Consider the following 22,191-nt stretch of genomic DNA (forward strand, 5'->3'; position numbering starts at 1 on the left):
CCTTTGTTGCACTGTATAGAGCCTGAAAGGCTGAAAAGCACTGCTTAGCTCAAAATAACCCAAAAGAGCTTCACTGCATGAGCTGGTTAGCTGGACGAGCTGCATGTTTTGATGGGACTTTCAGATTAGTGAACCTTTTAGCTAAAGATAAACAAACAGTAAACACATGTGTGAACTTCTTGTAACTGTGGGTCTACAATGATAAAGAATATTAACTAACTAACTTTTATTTCCTGTGGGTACTGGACAGCTATGTGGCTACTATTACAAAATAAAAAAAAGTGATATCTAGATTAGATAACTAACATTAAACATATGGATGGCATAATGTATACCCCAGGTTCCCCTAGGCCTGAGGCTGGCAACATTAACAGTATAAAAATGTTGGCCAACTAACAATTATAAACATAAACGTTGCTCTCTAAACATGTAATATAGTAAAAATGTATAGTAATGTTGATTTCAGTGATTTAATGTAATATATGGTCCATTTCACTCACAGCTCTGTAGTTGCAGTCATATAAATAGATAGATGGCTAAATAGTGAGACTGCAAATTTTTTCAGCCTTTGCTAAGGTTAAAAGGCATGGTCTTTAACATATGTCTTTTTTAAAGTATTCTAGTGTAAAGTTGGCCTAAAACATGTCACCTAAATCATATATTTATTATTAATACATATAAACATAAATATACCGCCTACTTCTGTCACAAATCGTGCTATTTTTCACAGTGTATTTAATAATGCCTCTCCTCACTGCACTTCTGCATCTCACAACTTGAATTTCAAGCAATAAGCTTGAAACACGCCAACTGGGTGACGGCTGGCCAATCAGATCGCTCGAAGCCGAAACGTTACCATATATGGAAGGAGCCGGCCACCGCGCCGGGTATAAAAACTTCAGCCCTCATTATACAGGCTACTCCGAGTTTTCAGTGCACCCGGACAGGAGCAGTTTCTCCCCCTTTTGGTTCCCTGCAAACCGATAAAACACAGGTAAGCAGCTTTTTGTTTGCCGGCTAATACGTTGTAACAACTTGCTACAGCTTATTTGTATATTTTATTTAGACGACTATGTACATTTTTAGGTGGTAAAATTATGTTAGAGAATCACCTTTCTTTGAATGTGAACGCCTAGCTGGCTTAGCTGACCTAACTCCAGCTTTGAGTAACGCCTTGTTCATGAATTTGTTCTGTTATTTTAAATTAAGCTGTTTGACTAGCTAACGTTTTATGTATAGTTAGCTGGTTAACTGACTATCTAAAGGATTAAGTTACAGATTAGCGTTATAAGCTTGTAAATTAACTACCTCGCGTTAACTCGAACCCTTTTGTCTGATGTGTCGAGGTGGCTGACCGTTAGCTTGTATAAGCTAGCTAGCTAAGGTTAGCCCCTCGGGTTAGTCTGCAGCTTCAGTGCATTAAGCCAACTTTGGTCAGCCTAATTAGCTAATGCTAAGCTAGATAACTGCTTTCTATTTTCTAAGTCCTTTAATAAATCATGTATAATTACAGGTTTAGCTAGCTTAACTTTTCGTCCTTTAGCAGAAGTGTTGGCTAGGATAGCTGGGTCACTTCATGCCTTGGTTCTTCTAGTGTAGCACCGTTCTGTTTCAATGGTGGGTGTGGCCACCTCCTTCAGAGGGGAAGCCGGCATCTCCTAGCCTTTTCTTTGAATGAAGGAACTTAACCCTCAAACATGATTTATATATGTTGAGAAAAAAAAACAGCCCCTTCCTTTTTTTTTTAGTAACTTTAGTGGGTCTCTTTTTTTTTCTTTTTTTTTTTTTATTTTTTTTTTTATTATTAATCAAACCCTCTGGGAGCAACTGATTCTGCATGATTGCCTTGTGTTTTGAGAGAATAATGTTCTCCTGTTAGGAAACAACAGCCAAAAAAGACTTTAAAATAGGCCTTTAAATATTTTTTACATATTAAACTGAGGGACGGTGTAAAATCACGTGGTTTGTTGCCTGAGGAAAATCGCTGCCATGCCATAGAGGGTTAAGATAAAGCTTTTTTTTTTTTTTTTTTTTTTTTTTTTTTTTTTTGGACTTGGCAGTGTAGTTTTTAAAGCTGGCCAGGGTTTTTAAGTGTTAATTGGACGCTGAGTTCTAATTTGACTTAACTGAATTAAATTGTGCAGACCAGGCATCTTCCCTTTTTTCTTGTTTTATAAATCTATAAAATAAAACTATGTAGTCTTGGAACCTAATGTACGTTTAATCTGATACTTAAAGATTAAACTAAACTGAGGTTATGCTTGATTGCAGTAAAAGCTTTAGCTTTAACTAGAGAAGGAGGCATATTTCACGTTTGGGATTGTGTAACAATCAGGTTGTTGAAATGGGGAGTGGTCCTGGATGTGCTGGTCTCGTTCTGTAAGCTGAATCGGCAATGGTGAGCAGGCCGAACTTATTGCCTTATAAGGCAATAGTGAGTCTGCCCTGCCACTTCCTTTGTCTCAAATCACTAGGTTTAGGGATGGCGCCTTTGCGCCACCTACTGGCCAACCATAAGCATTACTTCAGAGTGTTTGAGCTTTCAGTGATCTAAGCATGTTTAAGTTGCTGGAGGTGTGTTTCTTAATCCCCTTTTCTCCTTTTTTACACAGCCATGGATGAGGAAATCGCTGCTCTGGTTGTTGACAATGGCTCTGGTATGTGCAAAGCTGGTTTCGCTGGAGATGATGCTCCTCGTGCCGTCTTCCCTTCCATTGTTGGCCGACCCAGGCATCAGGTATGTTGTGCCTTAACAATCTTATTTTGACCAATTTCAATGTGGTGTTTACAAAGGTTTTTTTAAGCTAAATTTTTCAAATTTTAAGAAGTGTTTTTTTTTTTTTTTCTCTCTTAGGGTGTCATGGTAGGCATGGGTCAGAAGGATTCCTATGTGGGAGATGAGGCTCAGAGCAAGAGAGGTATCCTCACCCTGAAGTACCCCATTGAACACGGTATTGTCACAAACTGGGATGACATGGAGAAGATCTGGCACCACACCTTCTACAATGAGCTGCGTGTTGCCCCAGAGGAGCACCCAGTCCTTCTCACAGAGGCTCCCCTGAACCCTAAAGCCAACAGGGAAAAGATGACACAGGTATGCATGCCTTTTGCTAGATCTATCATTGGTAAATAGTAGGCTTTCTGTTTCTCTTCTGTTCATATTTTCATTTCTGTATCTTCCTTCTCAGGCTTTCCATTCTTTGACCTGATCATATTTTCCTTCATATGTAGAAGTCACAGGTTAATTTTATTTCCCCCTCTGCTTGAGATTTACTGCATGAATTGCAGTGTCTTTATCTTAATTTCTTTTCTGGACATCTGTTGCATGATTTTATGTACTAATGACACTTAAGCCTTTGCATTAAAACATTTACTTCCTAATCCTTTTAACTCAGCATACATAGTTTGAAGGGTTAAAAATCTCGTTATGATGCCAGATCAGTAAGTTAAATTTTTCTGTTTTTGTAAATTACAGATCATGTTCGAGACCTTCAACACACCCGCCATGTACGTCGCCATCCAGGCTGTGCTGTCACTGTACGCTTCTGGTCGTACCACAGGTATCGTGATGGATTCCGGTGATGGTGTTACCCACACCGTACCCATCTACGAAGGTTATGCTCTCCCCCATGCCATTCTCCGTCTGGATCTGGCTGGGCGTGATCTGACCGACTACCTGATGAAGATCCTGACAGAGCGTGGTTACAGCTTCACCACAACAGCTGAGAGGGAAATTGTCCGTGACATCAAGGAGAAATTGTGCTATGTGGCTCTGGACTTCGAGCAGGAGATGGGCACTGCTGCTTCATCTTCCTCTCTGGAGAAGAGCTACGAGCTGCCTGATGGTCAGGTCATCACCATTGGCAATGAGCGTTTCCGCTGCCCTGAGGCCCTCTTCCAGCCTTCCTTCTTGGGTAAGTCTTATGGTTCTCAGTTAAATTAAAAAAAAAAAATCCTTAAACACTTAAATTAGAAAAGGGTTTTAATGGAAACTTGTTTCTCTGCATGATAGGAATGGAATCCTGCGGTATCCACGAGACCACCTTCAACTCAATCATGAAGTGTGACGTTGACATCCGTAAGGACCTGTATGCCAACACAGTGCTGTCTGGTGGTACCACCATGTACCCTGGCATTGCTGACCGTATGCAGAAGGAGATCACCTCCCTTGCACCCTCAACTATGAAGATTAAGGTAATTAATTGCATTAGTGTTGAGAAACCACCTGGTACAGGTTATCAATCTTTCAGTGCATGTCTAATTTTCTTTCTCCCCCCTCTTCTGTAGATCATTGCTCCTCCTGAGCGTAAATACTCTGTATGGATCGGTGGCTCCATCTTGGCCTCCCTGTCCACCTTCCAGCAGATGTGGATCAGCAAGCAGGAGTATGATGAGTCTGGCCCTTCCATTGTCCACAGGAAGTGCTTCTAAATGGGACTAAACCACCTCAGCCAGCCATGTGGCTGGCTGATCCTAAAAGAACGACCAACCTTCCCCTCTCAGACAAGACAACATGGGCATGGCTTCTGCTCCGTATGGCGTGCTGCCTCGGTATGAGCAAACTGGAAAGGGGGGTGGTGTCTTACGGGGGAGGAGCTTTCCCCAAGAGGACTCAATGTACATTTCTTCTTTGTCATTCCAAATAGTGTCATGTTTTAATACAGCATCCACCACTTTGCCCCATGTCACAGTGGGAACACATGACCTTGTTAGTGTTGCTTATGTAAATTAAGTACTCTATTACAATGTCTGGTTTTGTTTTTGTACTTCAGCCTTAAACTCGTTCCAGTTCTGTTTGTTATGCAATGGAAGGGAAAAGCTTTACCCATTTGAGTGAAGATCTTGCAGGAGAACTTCCCTGGGGTTTGTGGGTAAGGGGACCACCTGTGGCATGTGAGCCTAGGAGTCTCTACACTGACATGTTGAACCCAATAAAATGTGCACATGTAAAACTCAACAACAGAGTGCTTTCTTTATTTTTTTCCCCCTCAATCACAATGTTTATCTTGCTGCATGGTTAATTAAACTAATGGTATTGAAGCTGTGGTCATAGCTGGCTTCTGTATTATATAATTACAGCAGAAACAAATCTCTACTCTGGCTTGTTAAATTTTAGCTATCATTTACTATTTACAGCTGTGTTCAAATTCCATTTCCACTATTATCACACATTCTGTGCTCTACATATTTGCCCAATATGAAATGTTTATCATGAACACTTGTTCCCAACAAGCTAGTATACCATCTCACATGAAAGGGTTCTTATCCCCCTGATATCCCTTAAATGAATCAATTGATTTGTAATGCTTAAGTTTTAAACATAAACAGCTTGGCCTGAAAAAAGCAGTGCATGTTGAAGTAGAAGTACGTAGCTCTTTTTATCAGAAAATTTACTTTTAAGTCCTGGTTTACTTGCCTTTTTTGTGGCAAGTTCCTAATTATTCAAAATTAACCATTATCAGAGGTTGAAGCTTAAGTCCCTAAAGGGAAACTAACGTGGATGTGGCCAAAATTTACATCAATAATTTTGTTTCAGTTAATGCTAAAACGGTATTGCTATGTATAGTATAAAAGCCACTGCCCTTGCTGAATTTAATCACTCACTGAGCGGGATAGTATAGCACAATATATCAGTATTTAAACACAATATTATGATTAACTACAGGTGGGGGCAGAAGGTGATCAAATTGGCCCTCTGAAGTGCCCCTCTCCTGTCACTCATCTGACCTTTGCCTTATAGGTGGATGCTATAGGTGGAACACTAGTGGTGCTAATGAGCCAATTTGGAATGTCCAGTGTGATTAGTTTATGCAGGAGTGATGTTTCAAACTGAGTTTGTGAAAAAGATTTATTTTTTTTTATTATAAAAAGCTGGATTTTTTCACATGCTGTGTGGTTGAGTATTTGGTCTATGTACAGTAAAAAGTAATTTAAAATACACATGCAGATAATATACATATAAAAGCAAAATCCACAAAACCAAGAAATAAAATGAAAGACTGGCACAATCAAATTGCAGATTCTTGATTCTTAAAATTTTGACTGCAGATGTTTGTGTGTAAAACATTTGGTACAAAATTAATTCCATATATTTTACTGTGTAAGCATTTTAAATTGCTTTCAAATGTTTGAACTTGTTGTGACTAGTGAAATAATATTGGGCCCTGTATGAATATTGTGGCCCCTTGATGGGCTCTTAAAAAATCCTAGATCCACCACTGTGATGCACAGTATTTCTTGTGTTTTACTCACAGACAAAATGCACCAGGAGTGGCTGATTCTTAAACTCACGTTCAAATAATCTTTCATGCATAATACATGATTTATATTATGTTTCCTGCATATCATCCAATTTAATATTTTTTACACACTGTAATTGTACAGTTGGATCTGTGTTCTTTAGACAGTGATAATATACTCAATAAGAATAATGTTGATACAATAATAACATAATTTATTTTCCAGCTCTAGATTGTCTAAATACGTAAAGTAGCTAAGGTAAAGTTTGTTCAGTAAAGTATGTATGGTTTTGGATGTTTCTGTATGGTTTGGGGTATGTGTGAGTCGACTCCCAAGTGCTGTAGAGTAAAGCAGAGAGAGGTAAGTCAGGTAATCAGCTGCATAATTTAGCCAGCCATGATTTAGATAAGATAAGATACTTTTATTGTCATTGCACAGTGTACAACGAAATTTAGCAGCAATCCTTACGGTGCCTGAGCAAAAATAAAATAAAATAAAATAAAATAATAACAGCTCTATGTACAGATACACAAAATTTACAGTGGATGTATGAAAATATAATCAATATAGTAACACGTTTACCCAATAATACAGAAAATACAGTGCGGGAAAATTCCGTTGTGTTGTGACTCACTTCCGTTGTGTTGTGGTTGTATTTGCAGCGTGTTTTGCTATTTGCAGCGCGTTTTTCTAGTTGCAGCGCGTTTTTCTATTTGCTGCGCCTGTGTTGTAATTTTGATGGATGTGTTTTGTGCTTTTGCAGCGCTTTTCAATTTGCACCGCGTTGGGCTTTCTCGGCCACCGTACAAAACACATCCATCAAAATTACAACACAGGCGCAGCAAATAGAAAAACGCGCTGCAAATACAACCACAACACAACGGAAGTGAGTCACAACACAACGGAATTTTCCCGGGGGACCTTAAAAGATGCTGTACCAGCTGTATACAAAGGGCAAACAAGCTTCTGAAAAGTAAGTTATGTTTATTACCTGTGATTACCACGGTTGTGTGCATATTATTAAAAGTTCTGCTTCACAAAATGCCTTGTTTGCCACTTTGTACCTTTGTACCTGCCATTGTCCTTTGTACACATAGTGAAGTCCGAGACGTTACTGAAGACGCAGCTTAGCTGGTACAGCATCTTTTAAGGTCCCCCGGGAAAACTCCGTTGTGTTGTGACTCACTTCCGTTGTGTTGTGGTTCTATTTGCAGCGCGTTTTTCTAGTTGATGCGCCTGTGTTGTAATTTTGATGGATGTGTTTTGTGCTTTTGCAGCGCTTTTCAATTTGCACTGCGTTGGGCTTTCTCGGCCACCGTACATTTCCTAGCCTTTAAAAACGCTTTTACTGTGGTAATTTCTGCCTCTGTAGCGCCCTCTCAGGTTCAGTTGTGACAATCAGCTCTCCCTTCTGCCTTGCCTCTAAACCCATACATCAGTACCTCTCCCAAAATACCTCTCCCTCGCTGAAGGTGGATTTAGCAAAAATCAGGGGGTTTAGTGCCCCTTTAATATAGGAAATAATCGTCAATGTAATTCATTAGCCTTTTTTTTTTTTTTACTTTATTTCATTTTTTATAAATATAGTTTACATTAACATCACTATCATACTAGCAAATGCACATTTTTAGGGTGGTGTACTCGTTTTGACCAATGACTTCTTTCATACAGTCAAACACAGAAAATGTTTTAGACACATCACCAGGTTTAAAGCCAGTTTTAGATGCTGCCTATAAACAAACAAAAGAGAGAGGGTACGTTCAGAAAACGAATACGCACTATGTAGTGTGAGTGTGGATTGAGACGCACCCATGAACACTCGTTCCCCGGAAGCCGGTACGGCTGCAGCACTGTTCCGACAGCGGTCCAGGATGCAGATAATAGATGATTCAGGGAGAGACTAAACACTTCCTTCCTCCGCCGCTAGAGGGAGCCCGCATAAGAGACTAACATGAATGGGACTTAATGGAGCTAAACGGCTAAAAACAAAAAAGCTTCCAATATGTTACTGTTTTCCACAGTAAATGAGTTTCAGGCAGTAAAGGCGCTAGCATTACTGCTAATGTAAGCTGATATACTGACTTTAAAAATGATTATATCTGAATTTGAAAAGCTTTTCTGTCTTCTGTGCTGAAACTTTGAACATTACAGAGCTCCGGAAGGGACACAGTGTATTTTTGTTTACGTTAAAAAATACAAAGTGGTGAGCACCAGATACTATGTGGTGAGCTGCAGATGACTGAAAATGAGTAAAAAGTTTCAGTGTTATTATTATTATTATTATTATTATTATTATTATTAATATTATTATGAACTCTGACTTTCATCAGTTGCTCCATAGGAACCCATTCATTTTGGACACACCCAGCAGCTCCCCCTGGTGGTCAAACTAACCCACCAGAGACTCTGAAGTGGGTGCTCTCCTGTAACAGACACTCTGTGGCCGGGTTAACTGCCGGGTGCATGTGTGTGATGGGGAGCTGAGCGGTTCTGAAGGTCTGGAATGTGTATCAGCTGGTGGATCACAGGCACACGGACAGCATGGACCATCAGATCGAGACGGTAAGATCCAGGGAAGCGGTCTCTGATCCAGCACAGCTGATCTGAAGTCCGGTAGTTAACACCAGACTGCTGGCCTAGCGAATTCACTCACTAACTCTCTTACTGCTGTTTATAACCCAGGGATACAGATCATTACTTACATTATATTTAACATGTGTTCAGTCGGGTTTACAGAGAGACCTGACCAACCTGTTCCACCATCATAACCATCCTGACTGATGATCCGCATGACCAACATCATCCCACTGCTCAACCAGTGTGATCAAGTCTGTTGTCCAGAATGACTGGCCTGAGCTTAACCAGCACGACCAGTATCAACAGTGTGAACCAGCATGGCCAGTACAGCCATCATGATAGACCTGAACATGATAGTCAACCAGCATGACCAACCACCATAATCATGGTTGACCATCATGACTTCAGCTGGATAATCAGTATGACCAAGTCGGTTGACCAGAATGTCACGCCCCACCACTCTGGCCAACCATTGTGACCATTATGAACAGTTTCAACAAGCTGACCAATTGACCATACTTTTAAGCCAGTATAACCATCATGACAAACCTAAACTAGCTTTTTAACCAGTAAAACTATCATTGCTATGGGTGGATAACCAGTATGACCAAGCTATTTGGCCAGTATAATGGTCATGGCAAGCCTGACCAGTATGACCAAGCTTGTTAACCACCATAACCATCATGACCATGTTAGTTGACCAACATGACCACACTGCCAACTAGTATGACCATCATGACAAACTTGATTTGTTTGATAACCTGTTTTAACCAGTTCTCCTCTTTTCTTTCTCTTGCGAATTTCCAGACCCTGTGCTTTTCAGACACAGCACCCCCGTCCCCTGTCACCATCTCAGACTTCTCAGACGAGATTCTGCTGAACATCCTGAGGTACATCCCGAGCCATGACCTGGTGCTGAACGTGAGCCGAGCGTGCAGGAAGCTCCGTACACTGTGTCTGGATAAGAGCCTGACTGCTCACATCAACCTGCACAAGGAGTACACGGTGAGATCTGCAGAGGGTTATTAACTGGAACAGAAGTTCCCATGTGATGAATTTCCAACCTTTACTAGCTTGTGAAACACAGGGGCACCCTGTGATCCAATATAATAATCAATGCAGTCATGGAATTACACCTAACTGTGTAAATGTGCAACACAATAAACACCAAACATGAACCAAAACGTTCATGTGGTCAGACTAAGGCCCAATCCCTTTTTACCCCTTGGCCCTACCACTTACCCCTACCCCTTGTTTTCGATTGTAACCCTTCCTCTTAGAACAGAGTTCTAATGGTCCCTGGAGGAACGTTGTTTCGTTTCACTGTGTACTCTGTATATAGCTGAAATGACAATAAAAACCACTTTGACTTTGACTTTGACTTTGAGTTGCAAGAGGAAGGGGTGAACTCCTTCCCCTAAGAATTGGGACAACCCTTCAAGCACTCGATACGTCATCAGGAGCACTAAAGTTCAGTAACCTAGCTGCTGCTGGTTAACTAGTAAACTTTATGGCGTCGTATGTCTTCAGAAAGGGGGGAGATTGTGCAGAAATGAATGGTCGTTTGTCTATGTCTTAATTTCTCTGTGATGGGGAGCTGAAATTAGCTTTGATTTTATTTTATTCTTCCGTTCCACCTTAAATGCTGCAGCCCCTGCCGTCTTTTGCGCATTTGGTGGAACGGGAAAGTTAGCTAGCTAGCTAGCTACCTTCTAAGACAAACTACTAGCATTTTTTATGCTTGTTATGAAGAATTTGGCCATAAAACATTGAGACTACACATTAAACTATGGCAATATAGTGCTAATCATCACTTATAACAAGGGGTAGAGAGGGGTAGGGGTAATGGGTAGGGCAAAGGGGTGAAATGGCATTTGGCCTAAGACTAAGGGTAAGGCACACTTACAGTTAGCAATTCTGAGCTTAATACAACATTCAACTGTCCATACCAATACAAATTTCGATTCCCATTCCGGCTCTGTATCGCTTTATTTGTTTAAACTTGGCAGCTCAATAGATATAGAAACTCATTTGAGCCAGTTTTTATAAAGCTCTTAAATAATAAGGTATATGGTCTGTGCATTTCAGCTCATGGTTGTGTTTGAGAGAATGTGCAATATAAGTAAGGTCTAGGGTTTTGTATTACAGTCTGTGCTGGGTTAGGGGGAATGTGTAAAATAAGCAAGTTCCAAGGTTAATGCAATATTTCTGATCTGTAAACGTGATGTTGTGTACAGTGTTGTGTGCAAATGTATGTTTTTTAAAAAGTATATTTCATCTTAACTTACTTAATATTAGTATAATTATTATATAATTTTTTTTTATATGAACTCTGTTATTGTCGGTGTTGTGCTTGAGGTGACATTCAAAGGCTGAAATACAGCAAATTGTATTAGAAGAGCAGAAAAATACAAAAATAAACTGAATTTAAATGCATTCCATTTACTAGTGACAGGATGAGCTCATATTCATGGGGATTGGGTACTACAAAACAGAAATAGGGTTTTTGTAGCCCTTTTAAAATCTTGGAACAATAGCACTGAATTTAATTTTAAGATGGTCAGCAGTTCTGTTGGTGACATTCTTGTTGGTACCCTGTCAAGTAACCTGCTGAGGTAGATAGAGGCTAAGTTTATATTTGGTTCAGAAAAAAAACCTGTTTAGAGTAGCTGAAATCCCTGGCCTGAAGATCCTTAGTCCAGCCTAGTGTGTCCATTTGCCTTTATAAAGTCATTAAAGTTCCAGGATAGTAAGGATTAACGTTCTGTTTTTCTTTCAGGCGACAGACGAAGCTGTCAGACATCTTTTGAAAGAGCTCTCCACTGAGATCCAGACTATGAATGTAAGCGGCTGCTATTGGCTTGCCGGCTCCACATTGGACCAGGTGACCCGCTGCAAGTGCTTGGTTCGGCTGGACCTGTCAGGCTGCCGTGTGACTCCTGTGCGTCTGTCTCGCTTGTTGACCTCACTGCAGTGCCTGCGCTCGCTGGCCCTGGACATTGGCCCAAAGTTTGACCTTCAGCAACTGAACGCAGAGGGCAAGGCGGCTCTGGCGCGGCTGCATGAACTGAAGCAAACGCTCCTGACGCCCTCATACGGCGTGGTGCCGTGCTGCAGCGCCTTGCGGAGCCTGCGCCTCTACCTGGAGGCCAGCGAGAGCTGGCAGGAGAGTGGAGCCTGCGCTCAACTAATGGTGGGCCAGAGCAGCGTGCCACATTACCAGAACTTGCGTTGGTTTTCTGCTCGTCTGGCGCCAGGCGAGGTCAACCGCACCCTGCTGGCCCTCTACCTTGCAGTCTTTAGCATGCGCGTGCCAGCGGGCCTCATAGGCTTGGTCCTGTTTGTCCCTGGCCCTGCTCCTCCTCGTCCAGCTGCGGTGGCAGCCCTTACAGAAAGCATGGCCTCTGCTGCAGGGAGCACAGTCCGTGCCCTCCAACTTCCACGGACTTGGCTTGACGGCGCAGGGTTGATGCGGGTCCTGGCTCATGGATGTCCTGCCTACCTGAACTTGTCCCGCTGCTCAGCGCCTGGGTTCAACCCTCTGCACGTGCTGCTGGCCACTGGCCGGGACCTATCACCCCTTCGTAGTCTTAACCTGCGTGGTTGTGGACGAGGAGCACTACCGGAAAACTGCAGCAGAGGGGAGGAGGAGATGGATGCGGAGAGCGTCAAATCACTTATTGAGTGCTGCCCTCGCTTCACACATCTCAACCTGTCTGCCACACACTACCATCACCATGCTCCGGCTGATCAGGATGGTCACCTGTGTGGAGCTCTGGGCCGTTTGACTCACCTCCGCTCGCTGGCCCTCCCTGTGTGCGCACTGGCACAGCGAGCACCAGTGATGGCCAACGAGTCGCACTCTGGTTCAGACCTCTCCTCAGGGTCGCTGCTCCTCGGGCTGAAGAAGAGCCGTCGGATCGGCGTTCCCATCTATCAGCCGGATGTCGGAGCTTTAGGGGAAGTTCGGGAGGAAGCAGCTGCGTCCTGCATCCGGCCGCTGCTGAAGGGCTGCCCACATCTGGTGGAGTTGGAGCTCATAGGTGCCGGCTTCCTCTCGGCCATGCCGCGGAATGAACCGGCCATCCGCAAAGACCCTGCTGCCTGTCCCTGGGCCTGTCAGGTAGGGGCTCCTAATACTTCTCAAATACAGCTTTGGAAAAAATTAAGAGGCCACGTCAGTTTCTGAATTAGTTTCACTCATTTTTCTATTCATAGGTATATGTTTGATTAAAATGAACATTGTTGTTTTATTCTATAAATATTCCTTCCAAATTCCAAATAAAAATATTGTCATTTAGAGCATTTATTTGCAGATAATGATGAGATGCAGCACTTTCAGACCTCTAATAATGGAAAGAAAACAAGAAAAACAAGGGGAATAACCCTGGTTTTTAATCACAGTTTTCATGCATCTTGGCATGTTCTCCTCCACCAGTGCTACACACTGCTTTTGGATAACTTTATGCCACTATTGGTGCAAATTTTAAGCTGTTCAGATTGGTTTGATGGCTTGTGATCATCCATCTTCCTCTTGATTAGTTTTCATTTTGGTCAATTTGGCCTATTTTCCAGATCTTTACACTTCTTGGTCTCCCTGTTTGTCTATATCTCTTAATAAAAAATGTTGAGCTCTGTAGAAACAAAATATCTGTTATGTATAAAATTATAAATTTTGTCCCATGGCGTGGAACTCCTCAGCCTGTTATTATTACAGTAAATTATGTAATTTTAAGAAGACTTTTATCTTGTAACAGAAGTGGCCCTCTCAAAGACTCTGGCCTTTTTTGCCTTCTCTGGTGAACAGTGCTTAAAATCCCAATATTGTCATTACAGTGCCTATTATAAATGTATGTATGTGAAATATTTAGTACACACTATGAATTGTAAAGATGTTAAATTATTTGCTAGGTCGGAGACAGCCAACTGGCAGCCTTGGGCAACCTGAGGTTTCTGCGTCGGCTCACCTTGGCCCACCTGCCAGGGGTCTTAAAGGGGACTGGACTTTTGCAGCTTGTGCAGGGATGTAAGGACCTTCAGATGTTGTCACTGGCCAACCTTGGGTCCATAAAGACTGTAAATTACACACAAGCCCTGCTGGAGGCGTTGAAGCTGTGCACACAGCTCAGGGATTTCAGGTGAATATACTCACTGCATAGTTTTAGTTTACATGACTTTTCTTCTGTAACACAAAGTATTGCATGGATGCCATATAAAACTTTAGATCTTCAAAATAGCAACATTACAGAATTAAATGTTAAAATATTCTGCTTTAATGGAGAATGTGTGAAATGGTCTTGGGTTGTATTGAAACATGAAAGTGAGTACAAACCTTTGTTGAATAGCCCACTTCTGTTTACCCCAGCGTTTCAAAATACTTTTAGTCAATGTTCCCAACAGGCTTACTATTCTAGCATTAGTGTTGCCCACACAAAAAAATAAGGTTTTTACACTATTAACATGCTCAAAGTTGACTGATGAGCACAATCGAATAGGTAGGATAGGAGAACAAATTCCAAAATTTATTCTGTGGAAATGCATGAATTCTAGCTGTTGTTGAAAATATCTCTATAATATTCATGCATTTCCATATAATTGATCTTGCTATCTGTTCTCCTAACCTACCTATTTATTTATGCTAGTGTGTTGATTTATCGTGACTTAATGTAAAGTTGTCTGCATTAGGGGTGGGCGATATGGCCCGATATAACAAAACACTGAGCATTTTATTATTGACAAATTACATATGATATGGAACACCCCTAACTAAGATATTTAAAAAGCATTTTATCAGATTTGTAACAGAATGTCATGATACTAATAATGCATTTCAAATATCTCAATATATACAGAATTAAATATATGATAAAATAAATGATACTGGACAAATATATCATGGGAATATATATATAATGGGAAATGATAACAGTGTGAATTTTTCTTTAGCTAAAAACAGCAACAAGGTAGTACCCTGATGTGATAATTAGGGGTGGTTGATATGGCAGGATATTTCAGAGTATAATATTGTTCACGATAAAAAAAACGATATATAGCATGCCCCTAGTCAGCATCCAGAGAACTACCTGAAGATAATGTGTGTTTAAATAGTGTTTTTAAAAAACTACCTGAAGATGTGTGTAAAAAAAAAATATATATATATTTTTAATAAATCTCTGTGCACTTTCAAAGAGCTCATTGCAGTGTTTTAAATGTCAGGGCCATCAGAATTCTACCAATGAGGTGTGAAGCTACTTTAAGCTTGTTAATGGCATAACAATAGTGATTTATTTGCATGGGCAATTTTATGCCCCTATCACTAGCACTGAAAGCCTGTTGGGAGCGTCGGCACTATATGTCACTAAATGTTGGAGGAGAACAGAGGTGGGCTATTCAACAAAGGTTGCCACATATCATGTTTTACTAAAACCCAAGATTATTTCATACCAGATTTCTCCTTTAAAATATTTTTGCCACATTTATTTTGATCCCTTCATCATCATGCCAGAGAATACAATTCCACATGTCTGCAGCTCAGCGCTGGGGGCTTTATCCCCTTCTAGTCTTACTGACAAGGGAAGACCTTTTGTTAGATGTTGTAGCATTTTTACGAGAAATTGACTGCATTGTAGGTATTGGCAGTACTTTTGTACTGCTGTCAGAAATGTGTGTAAGTTGAAATAGTTAAACACAATCATTAAAGTCCGTAAACATTTGGACACAGAGTGTACGTGAGTGTTCTTTAGCTGAGATTATTCTTTAGCTGTCCAGTAGAGGGGAGCAATGGTTTATTTTTTTGTTTTTATTTTATCTTTGTAACAGTAGAAATTAGGATTGATCTGTGGTCCAGGTGCTGTTTTAATTTAATTATTTTGCACATTATGATGATTGATATTAGTAAATGTTCTATATTTTTAGTTTTTGTTTGTTAAAAGTCTTTGGAGGTTCTGTTCGGCATTTAAAAAGTTTCAAATGAACTTTTATTAAAAAGTTAACATTAGGAAGAGTTCACAATCAGATCCTGGGGTATGGGCTAAGGGTAGGTGTGGGGTATGGGCGATGGGTAGGTGTGGGGTTGGGATAACACAAAACTGATGCACTGCTGATCATGATAGTTTACATTGTATGTATGTGTGGCAGATTTGTTAATTCCAAAGCAAAATATTATTTAAAATGTTCAAAAAGAAGGTACTAAAAATGCAAATTATAAACAAGAGCAGCATTTCTTACATACATTTTGGCTTTTATTTAATTGTAGAGAGTATGAACCCAAGATATTTCATGTTTTATCTGCTAAACTTCATTTCATTTATTATACAATGCTGTGTAAATGTATTTGCCCCGAATAGAATTTTTTTGTTTTTGCTTTTTTATCACACTAAAATAGTTCAGATTATCAAGCGTATTTTAATATCAGAAACATATAACCTGATTAAATATAAAAATCAGTTTTTAAAAGATAATTTTATTTACTAAGAGAAAACATCTATCCAAACAAACCTGGCCCTATGTGAAAAAGTGTTTGCCCCCAGTAACTTGGTTGTTAACCTCCCTGTGCAGTCTCACATAGCTTGTTTTAACACAGAAACACGCAGTCTACAATCTGATATACTCACCTCTAAATGAGTCTAAAGATCTAAAGAGCTAGCGATTAGCACGGTTAGCGGGTAATGCTAATGCTGTTCCAGCACTCCTAGTCTGTTTTTAGCAGTAGGCTACAGGCTGATAATAATACTCACCTCTGAATGGCAAGAGAGCTAGCGGTTAGCGGCTAATGCTTATACTGCTGTAGAACTAAACTGAAACTCCTTTATAATGCTGTATGGTACACCAGATTATAAGGCGCACTGATGATTATTGGGAAAATTAAAGAATTTTAAGTGCGCCTTACAGTGTGAAAAATACAGTATGTTGCTATGATCTTGATGATAGAAGTCTTGTGGAATCCTTGTTTATTTGTGTTAAAACTGTTTTGGCAGCACATTTCTCGCAAATGGTCAAAATGCAAATTGATTGTTGTATATTAAAAAAAATATATATAAATACTAGGTCTGGGTGAACTGATGACAGTAAAAAGCAACATGTCCTTACTCTCTGTGCTTTTTGTGTGATTTTATTACAGACTGGAGCAGCCATACTTCAATGCCAATGCTGCTTTCTTTGAGGCACTCAGTCACTGCCGCCTCCTTCACCGTCTGTGTCTGGTCTCACGCCAAGGAACCTTCCAGCTCCCTGCAGTGCTGACCTTCATGCAGAGCTGCACAGAGGTCATCATGTTTCATATGTTCATGGGCGGGACTCTGGCTGATTGCAAAACGCTGCAGAAGACCCTGGTGGAAGGGTATGTATAAGTCAGCAGGGATTCTGTATTTTCTCTGCACTTTTGCTGAACTTTGTCATTTTGTACAGTAACTGTCTGTACAGTTGTGGTGGAGGAGTATGTTAAAAACAGTAAACCATAGGAAAGTTTAGAGGTTTGAAGCAGGATAGCTGTGATGCTACCTGGGACAGAAGCCAGGATCTGCGGGATTGAAGTAGGTTATAGCGTTAATTTTGTTAACGTGAAAAATGATGAAAAATATTTGTTGACAAATTTTTCATGATGAAAACTAGACGAGATCCAAATAAAAAAAAAAATTAACCAAATTATAAGGCCCATTTTAGGTGATACTAGTAAGAAAATAGGGCCATGTTTCCCTTCTAATTCAACCAAGTAAAAGGAGCGCTGCATATTAATCTACACAGATCTACACAGATTTCTCTCCTGAAAACTGTTTATTTCCGTTTATTTACAGTAAGCTTAGATTTACAATATTTTAGTGCTGTTAGCAGCAGCACTAGCCTTGGTTAGCAGCAGGGCTAGCCAAGTTCAGCTGCTCTACAATGGAAAACAAATCTTGGTGCAAGTGCAAAATGTGAAATAATATCTTAAACAGCAAATCTTATGAGGCATATATCTAAATGTCCACCAAGAGGTTTTGCGCATATTGTCGCTCGGTTAGCTAGCTAGCTACTAGCTAGTTTGATATGTCTCCGATTTAGTTTTAGCAATGTTTAATGTCTAAAGGGGATCTGTGAAATCCATGATCATTAACTAAGGTGTTTAGGTTATATTGGCCACGAACACCTCATAAAAACTTATTTTACATACTATTAGCCTAAGTGGAAATGCACATTAGCCATATGAATTTACTTTACATGCAAGTAACGGATTAGCGCACAGAAGAACCAAGACTTTACGTCTTTTTCCTAACCCTCACTGTTTCTGTTGGAAAACTTTTTAATAGCTAGATTGTTAGCTGTGCTAGATATTTGTTTAAGATTAAAATATTACTGTCATAGTAAAGTTGTTCCACAGCTAACCACCAGTGACTTAACACTTTAACCACTGCTGTTACTGGACTGGATGAGTTTTAGAAATATGGATGTTGAGTAATGAAAGTATAGGCTAATGACAGCCAGTAACATTAGTATAAGCCTGCATCGGCACAGCAGCCAGATTGTAATACCAAAAGCCTGGTAGGTAAAGTTTTATCTAAGAAGCTTAAAGTGGCAGTCCTTATTGTTTTGTTTCTAAACTGAAAGCAGAAGCATTTCTGAGTGGAGAAGGGATAAAATATTGTGTTTAATGGTATCAGTGTGCTGAAATGACCATCCCTACTAAGCCTAATATATTAATTAAAAAAACTGGGGTGTCAGGTTGCTTTTCGCTGGAGTTCTTCTTCTGGCCACGTCATGCGTCTTTATGTACTTACGTCACACGTACAGCCTCTAAAAGAGGATCCGGCTCAGTTTTACCGCTGGTGGAGCAATGGAGACTTCAGAAGAGGAAACTCAGAGCTCAGTAGCTCATTCACTCATAGTAAAACAAAGTGTGTTGTTGAAGTGAAGTTTCTGACTGACCGCTCTCCCTCTCTCTCTCTCTCTCTCTCTCTCTTTCTTTCTCTCTTTCTCTCTAACTGAACATAACCTGGAATCAGATTCATCCGCTCTGAAAGGAGACCGCATCACACCCACCCAGTTTAAAACGATTCTTCCACATGCTCCATGCAATTACCCATTCTCACCAGAGAGGGCCCTAAATCCCGAAACCTCATCAGACATGAGCTCTAATATCATGTCTGTATTTTTTTCTAAAACAGATTTGTTGTTTTGGAAGTGAGAAGAAGTTCACTGGGGAAATCGGTACAAAAGCAGGCTTTCACATGGCATCATGTAGCACATTAACCCACAGATGTTATCCTATATACTTTTGCTTTGCAGAAGCTGGCATCTCAGCAGCTCCCAAAAATGCTGTTGGCATTAAATCTTCCCACCCGTGTCACTCCACAGCCCTCTACTAACAAGTGACTTCTTTTGTTTTCATTCCTTAAGCAGTTCCCTCCTTTTATCTGCAGTTTCTGTTGTCTGATTTTCATTCACATTTCTTTGCTTTTTGGCTACTCAAAACTTTTCCTTTGTTAAAAAAGAAAAACATAAGTTAGGTAACATCATTATGTTATGCTAACTGCTATGTGTTCTCTCTCTTTGTCTTTGTGTAGTCTGTCCGCGTCTCGCCCGGCCCTCAGCGTGGTGGTGCACCCTTTGCTGCACGAGGACCTGGGACGTGTGATCAGGGACACGCCACTCTGCCACCTGGACGAGATCACTCTCTTCAAAAGCCGCGTGGCCGAAGAGCCCACCGCTCTGTACGGGAGAGAGAGATCCCCGGTCTGAGAGCAGATAGTGTCCTGTGCTGGTGGATATTGACTTTCATGCTTCATCAAATATTGTTTACACAGTGTACAGGCAAACGAATGTGTGCAGGGGTTGCAGGGCCATCAGCTGAATGGACAATCATGTGGGAGTCGGTTCCATCCCACTGCATGGCAGCTTTGAAAAACTTCAGGATTACAGAGTGCCAAATATCAAACATAAAATAAAGTTACCTGCTGTATGTTTTTGTGAAGTAAATCCGCATTTCTGTTCTGATGAGGAATTTTTTTTTTTTTTTTTTTATTAATCGTGTTTCAAAATATACACTGGTCTTTTATCCAGACCCAGGAGCCCTTGTTTCATAGGCTTGCTACCTTTGGTGAAGTGTGAACGCTGTTTTTAAGCCAAAAAATGTCCAAATTATTGACCTCATATATTGACCCAATATGTCAGATTAAGCAGTTATCTTCATTTTGTGTCGTACTCGGGGGATTGGCAACACTACACGTTAGTCACCGACCAATCATCGTCCTCGCGTGAGTTCGTAGGTCATCGAGGGGGAGAAGCATAGAATCTGATAATCACGGCTACAGAAGCCCTTTGCGTGATGGTAGTGCTTTTGTGCTGAAAAAAGAAAAGGGAAAAGCGACTGTGGGCTCCTGGGTTCCTGGGTGACCCAAATGGACATTACATGCTTTTTGTACTCCAGAGAGAACGTAAGGTATGGTAAAGATGTAGCTACTTAGGTTTCAGTGCCTGTAAACAGAATATCTCATGAATGAATTAGATTATTAGATGATTATTAGATTATTCTTCTGTTTCTCTGGTCCAGAGAACTGCAGGAGCACTGTCCTGCTTTCTTTTCCCGTGTTTACATCTGTGCCCCACAGAACGCTCTGTCTTCCTATTGGTCAGCGTTAGGGAGCACGTCGCGGAGCAGCATGTCAAATTAGGCGATAAAATACAAAAAATTCTAACATGCTAGTCTTTCCGCCGCTCTTTGACTGTGTCACACTACACGGACCTATGAAGCTCACGACACGGAAATTCGGATCCGACGCACGCAATTTGTCGGCGCCGACAAAATCGGGTCAAAAACGGGCTAAAATTGTGTAGTCTGATCCGGTATTTTAGCATAAAAGCAGGTATTTGTAATGTGTAACAGTGTCCTGTATCATAACTAAACCTCTGTGAAAATCAGGTTTAAATTGGTAGAGTTGTGATTATTATAGGTGTATTTTACCCCCTTCCTAGGTGTAAATTATTGCACTGGGGGCACGTGGTTGACTCCTCCAATATAGCATCAATGATGACACGCCAGGAGGCAGGCTATGCGGCGTCTATGTATGTATGTCTATGCTCATGATCAGTACAGTGATGGCGGCACCCGGAGCTGTATCTAAAGCTACGGGATGTAAATAGATTTTTTTATAAGCTTCTTATTCACTTTTAAAGTCAGGGCTCATCAGATTTTACCAAGGAGGTGTGGAGCAACTTTGAGCCTGGATAACAGTGTAAAAAGCCATATATCAGGGGCAAAATATGCCCCGATACGGCCATTGTAAAGAGTGCTGGGCAAAAAGCACAAAATTACTGGATCTCAGAAAGCTGTAAGAGAGTGGAGGTGGGCTATTTTACAATGGTTAGTACTCTTTATCATTTTACACCACAGTTCTCCTTTAATCCCAAAAGTCTTTGGGATTAATAATAAGCAAATGGACAAACCTTTTCCCCACCATTTTACAAACTTACAAAAAAGTGCCACATGAAATTGTGCTGACCAGAATCAGTCCTGGGTGTGGACTCATTTATTCGGACGTGTAAAAATACCCTTAGACCTGCTAAAAATGAGCTGCACTAGAAAAAAGTAACCAGAGATCAAGAGTGGACGTTTGCCACCAGAGAAAGACAAGACAGTTGCTCCAACAATGTTACCTCAAAAAATGTCCACATTATTAGATAATTATCTCTGTAAACAGAGATGCAGAACTGCACAGAATAGTGATGTGCAGTAGTCGCACTGCAGGATATGGAATGTTAACTATAAATGTAACCTCAATTTCTTAAAAGTAGTGGATCTGTGAAAGTGTAAGTAAATGCATTTCATAAAGCCATGTTTTATTTACAAGACTGAAACATTTACTCCACAATTTTAGGACGTTCTTCTTTTTTGCAAATTGGTGAACCTTTGCCTAATTTACTTATGAGACTCTCTAAGGCTACGTTCACATTAGCAGGCTGAATTGAGTCTAATCTGATTTTTTGCTCAATGAGGCTCGGATCTGATTTTTTTCATGGCTGAGTCAACGTGCCAAATCCGATTTTTTCACATACGATTTGAGTCACTTTCATATGTGGTCCTAAATTGGATGCATATCTTTTTTTATACCCGTAGTGCATGCGTAACAGCAAAAAGACGCATACAGTCTGGTTTAACCATGCAACATGAATGTGAACGTTTGAACTGGAATGTATGCGTCTTTTTGCTTTTACGCATGCACTACGTGCTTCTCTCTTGTACCCTCACATCTCTTGGTGCAGCTGTGCAAAAAAAAAACAGCAAAAGCAAACCGCCTGGCCTTTTTTCACCTCCTCGACCTGAGTATGAGCTTCAGACCAGCTGTTTACCAGTTTCCACTCCAGCAAAAGATGCTCCATATGAGTCGGAAACATTTTTTTAAA

General features: G+C 40.7%; 2 protein-coding genes across 2 annotated transcripts; both read left to right on the forward strand.

Moving 5' to 3' along the window:
- Positions 1-852: 852 nt before the first annotated feature.
- actb1 (actin, beta 1) lies at positions 853-4,960 on the forward strand. The gene is made up of 6 exons (XM_007260267.4): positions 853-994; positions 2,613-2,737; positions 2,855-3,094; positions 3,476-3,914; positions 4,013-4,194; positions 4,288-4,960. Exons 2-6 carry the CDS (start codon positions 2,615-2,617, stop codon positions 4,429-4,431), a joined length of 1,128 nt encoding a protein of 375 aa, XP_007260329.1. The 5' UTR covers positions 853-994; positions 2,613-2,614; the 3' UTR covers positions 4,432-4,960.
- Positions 4,961-8,549: 3,589 nt separating this feature from the next.
- fbxl18 (F-box and leucine-rich repeat protein 18) lies at positions 8,550-19,751 on the forward strand. Its single transcript, XM_007260268.4, has 6 exons — positions 8,550-8,802; positions 9,625-9,822; positions 11,597-12,940; positions 13,729-13,955; positions 16,937-17,155; positions 19,356-19,751. The coding sequence occupies exons 1-6, from the start codon at positions 8,782-8,784 to the stop codon at positions 19,528-19,530; spliced, it is 2,184 nt and encodes a 727-aa protein (XP_007260330.3). The 5' UTR covers positions 8,550-8,781; the 3' UTR covers positions 19,531-19,751.
- The last annotated feature ends 2,440 nt before the right edge of the window (positions 19,752-22,191 follow it).

Source organism: Astyanax mexicanus, chromosome 21, assembly GCF_023375975.1.
Source record: "Astyanax mexicanus isolate ESR-SI-001 chromosome 21, AstMex3_surface, whole genome shotgun sequence".
Lineage (NCBI taxonomy): Eukaryota > Metazoa > Chordata > Actinopteri > Characiformes > Acestrorhamphidae > Astyanax > Astyanax mexicanus.

Coding starts and splice junctions, on each gene's coding strand:
- fbxl18 (XM_007260268.4), top strand. CDS start 8,782: ATGGACCATCAGATCGAGACG. Junction 8,803..9,624: donor TGGACCATCAGATCGAGACG/GTAAGATCCAGG, acceptor GCGAATTTCCAG/ACCCTGTGCTTTTCAGACAC. Junction 13,956..16,936: donor ACACAGCTCAGGGATTTCAG/GTGAATATACTC, acceptor ATTTTATTACAG/ACTGGAGCAGCCATACTTCA.
- actb1 (XM_007260267.4), top strand. CDS start 2,615: ATGGATGAGGAAATCGCTGCTCTGGTTGTTGACAATGGCTCTGGTATG. Junction 3,915..4,012: donor CTTCCAGCCTTCCTTCTTGG/GTAAGTCTTATG, acceptor TCTGCATGATAG/GAATGGAATCCTGCGGTATC. Junction 4,195..4,287: donor CCTCAACTATGAAGATTAAG/GTAATTAATTGC, acceptor CCTCTTCTGTAG/ATCATTGCTCCTCCTGAGCG.